At 45.0% G+C, this 4032-nt stretch overlaps 1 protein-coding gene across 1 annotated transcript; it reads left to right on the plus strand.

Moving 5' to 3' along the window:
* Nucleotides 1-3147: 3147 nt before the first annotated feature.
* Nucleotides 3148-3588, plus strand: LOC109219535 (uncharacterized mitochondrial protein AtMg00860-like). The gene has a single exon (XM_019383993.1). It carries the CDS (start codon nucleotides 3148-3150, stop codon nucleotides 3586-3588), a length of 441 nt encoding a protein of 146 aa, XP_019239538.1.
* The last annotated feature ends 444 nt before the right edge of the window (nucleotides 3589-4032 follow it).

Genomic DNA, 4032 nt, shown 5'->3' on the forward strand with positions numbered 1-4032 from the left:
GCGATTTTTGGCTTCCCCTCAGAGACCGCAGAAGCGGTCATCTTTCCGCAGAAGCGGAACCGCTGGAGCGGTCATGTGTCCGCAAAAGCGGAATTTCCCCCTTTAATGAGAAACCGTAGAAGCGGTTATTTTGCCGCTTAAGCGGGACCGCAGAAGCGGTCCCTTGTCCGCAGAAGCGGAAATGTCTGGGCAGAAACAGGAAATTTCGAGGGTTTAATTTCATAAGTTTGAAAATCAATTTTGAGCTCGGGCAAGGGCGATTCTGAGAGGATTTTGGAGAGGAGATTATTGGGTAACATTTCTATGATCCTTTCTAATTATATTCTATCATTTAGTAGTTAAATCCACCTTTTAAATTCGAATTAAGGATCAAAAATGGAATAATTTGGGTGAAAGTTCATTGACTAAACTATTGGGTTTGGAGGGAGCATTCGACCTCCTATTTTTGAGATTTTTATATGGTTAGACTCGTGAGAGTACGAGGTTTCTGAAAATGTGAAAATTATTCGGTTCCGAGACGTTGGCCTGAGAGGCATTTTGGTCATTTCACCTATTTTCGCGCCATTGCTTTAATTTCAATAGTGGAATCAGTTGTTTGCAATATTATTTACGATTTGTAATTTAATTGAATAGATTTGGGCCATTTGGAGTCGGATACTCGTGGCAAGGGCATCGTTCCATAGTTGACTTCGCACCGGTTCGAGGTAAGTGGCTTGCCTAACCTTGTGTGGGGGACTTCGTCCCTTAGGATGTGATAATTGGTAATTGAATGCCTTGTACGTGAGGTGACGAGCGCGTACTTGAGCAAATTGTTGAAACCCGAATTTTTACTTAAATACTTGATTTGGATTCTCTTTCATATTTGCCTTACTTTACTTGCTTTTATAGCCTGTGTTAGCGTAGAAGAGCATGTTTAATTGACCCAAGCTGCCTATTTGATTAAATTGTCTTAGCTGTGATTACGTGGAGCATGTTAGGCCAGTATTATTTGACGCCTTGTATTGTTGTACTTAAATTTCTGAATAATTCGTTGATGTTGGTTGCGCATTTATATTGGGACTACGGATCCGGATTCCGGGAGTTCCCCCTTGATTGTTTACTTTGGCACTACGGGTTTGATTCCCGGGAGATCCCCCTGTACTTTTATTTTGGGACTATGGGACGGTATCTCGGGAGTTTTGCCTTGTACTTTTATTTTGGGACTATGGGACGGTATCCCGGGAGTTTCACCTGTACTTTTATTTTGGGACTACGGGACGGTATCCCGGGAGTTTCCCCTGCACTTTTATTTTGGGACTACGGGACGGTATCCCGGGAGATCCCCCTGCACACTGATGATTGGATTACGGGATGGTATCCCGGGAGATCTTTTGGTACCGATATGAGATTTGGACTACAGGACGGTATCCCGGAAGTTCCATTGGACAGTTGAAAAAGGGCTACAGGACGGTATCCTGGGAGACCCCCGTCGGTATTCTTGTAATTTTGCTGTATTTACTCTGTGTTTCTGTTTTGTCTTGCAGTTCTATATTTCATTGATCTGTCTTATCACATCGCTGTGTTCATTAGTTTTCTTCAGACTTCGATACTGTTAATATCTTACTATTTTATTGTTTCTGTCTCAGTAGGGCCCTGACCTTTTCCTTGTCACTACCCAACCGAGGTTAGGCTTGGCACTTACTGAGTACCGCTATGGTGTACTCACGCCTCTTCTGCACATGTTTTTCATGTGCAGATCCAGGTGCTTCTGAGCAGGCGTACCGCCAGTAGCTGTTAGGGAGCGTATTGGGGACTTGAGGTATACATCTGTTACGTCCGCAGATCCGCAAAGTCTCCTTCTCATTTTATCCATAGTTGTTAGATGTTATTTCGATCCCTCTTTGTATTAGACTATTTTGGTGACTAGAGCAGTGTAAGATTTCTTATAGCCTGTGTTGCCCGTGGGTTTCCGTGTCTTGGAGGTTATTTCAGTATTTTGTAGTAAAGTGTATGTGCCAGGCGGCAACTGTATACCTTACTCATGTTATTTAGCTTCGAATATAAATTTCGCAAATGTTGTTACTTCCGCAATGTGTTAGGCTTACCTAGTCATGAAGACTAGGTGCCGTCATGACGTGTTCACAATTGGTGAACTAGGGTCGTGACAAAAGCCGAGTTCAAGTGAAAGTTCTTTCCAAATAATGTCTTGTACGAGGCAAGGCGCAAGCTCAGGGAGTTGAAGCAAACAGGGAGCACACGTGACTACGCTTCAACTCCCAACCTGACCAATGATGACTTGTTATTCCACTTCATGGACGGGTTGCAAAATTGGGCTAAACAAGAGTTACAACATTGGCAAGTCACGGATATAGACCAAGCCATAGTGAAGGCTGAATCATTGATGGATTTTAGGCATGACAAGCACGACAAAGGCAAAGGCAAGGAGTTAAAGGTTAGCTATGTCAAAGGTGGGGGAGACCATGGCAAAGGCAAGGAGATACAACAACAATACTCCAAGACTCAAGATTCCAAAAAGTCGAGTGGCCGTCAGGGCTATGCCAAGAAGAAGGCACAGGCCAAGAAGAAGGGATGCTATATATGCGGAGGCCCACACAGCTTCAGGAATTGTCCCGACCTAAAGAGCCTCAGTGCCATAGTTTGTGAATGAGAGGATCAGCTGCAAGGAGAGAGTTCGGTAATCGCACAGTTGGGTATGATCGGATTATGTGGTGCTGTCACAAAGCAAGCTATCCAACCTAGCTAGAATGGTAATCAGTACGTTGATCTCACCATCAACAACAAGCCCGCTTGGGCAATGGTGGATACAGGAGCAACTCATAATTTCTTAATTGAGGTTGCCGCTAAGAGACTAGAATTGAAGCTTGCTCCAACCAACTCTCGCGTCAAGACCGCGAATGTCGAGTACTTTCCCAAGGTGGATCTTTGAAAGGGCTACTACCAGGTCGCATTGCAGAAGGAGATGAGCCAAAAACAACATGTGTGACGAGATATGGAGCCTTTGAGTGGTTGGTGATGCCCTTCGGCTTGACCAATGCACCGACCACATTTTGCACCCTTATAAACAAGATTTTCTATCCCTACCTTGATCAGTTCATGGTAGTCTAGCTAGACCACATAGTCATCTACAACAACACCTTGGAGGAGCACATGGAGCACTTAAGGAAGGTTTTCCAAGTCTTACGGGAGAACGAGTTATACATCAAGAGGGAGAAATGTGAGTTTGCACAATCAAAGGTGCACTTCTTGGGCCATGTCATTAGCAATGGCGAGCGACGCTTGGACGAGGCTAAGGTACGTGTTATCCAGAAGTGGGAGGCGCCTACAAAGGTAACTGAGTTGAGATCCTTCCTTAGCCTTGTTAACTACTATCGTCGGTTCATTAGTGGCTACTCAGCCAAGGCCGCACCATTGACTGAATTGCTAAAGAAGAATGAGCCATGGGTTTGGACGGAGCATTGTCAAAAGGGATTTGAAGGCCTTAAGGCAGCTGTAATGGAGGAGCCAGTCTTGGCATTACCTCACTTTACCAAGACATTTGAGGTGCACACAGATGCCTCAGACTTCTCCATTGGGGGTGTCCTGATATAGGATAAGCATCCCATAGCGTTTGAGAGCCGCAAGCTAAATGAGACGGAGTGACGTTACACGGTGCAAGAGAAGTAAATAACTGCCATTGTGCACTGCCTTCGTACATGGCGACATTATCTGCTCGGGTCGAGGTTCGTGGTCAACACCGACAATGTGACTACTAGCTACTTTTAGACATTAAAGAAGCTCACCCCAAAACAGGCTAGGTGTCAGGATTTCTTAGCCGAGTTTGATTATGTGCTGGAGTACAAGCTGGGCAAAGGTAACATTGTAGCTGATGCCTTGAGCCGGAAAGCCGACCTTGCTGCAATCACTTCAACAAGATGGGACATTCGTGAGGCTATAAAAGAAGGCATGCAACATGATCCAACGGCCAAACAGCTTATTGAGTTAGTCAACCAGGGCAATACGAGATGTTTTTAGGTCGACAACGGCCTACTGCTT

Source organism: Nicotiana attenuata, unplaced genomic scaffold (assembly GCF_001879085.1).
Source record: "Nicotiana attenuata strain UT unplaced genomic scaffold, NIATTr2, whole genome shotgun sequence".
NCBI lineage: Eukaryota > Viridiplantae > Streptophyta > Magnoliopsida > Solanales > Solanaceae > Nicotiana > Nicotiana attenuata.

Bases quoted from the DNA above. Each gene is read 5' to 3' on its own strand.
- LOC109219535 (XM_019383993.1), top strand. From the start codon at position 3,148: ATGGAGCACTTAAGGAAGGTTTTCCAAGTCTTACGGGAGAACGAGTTA.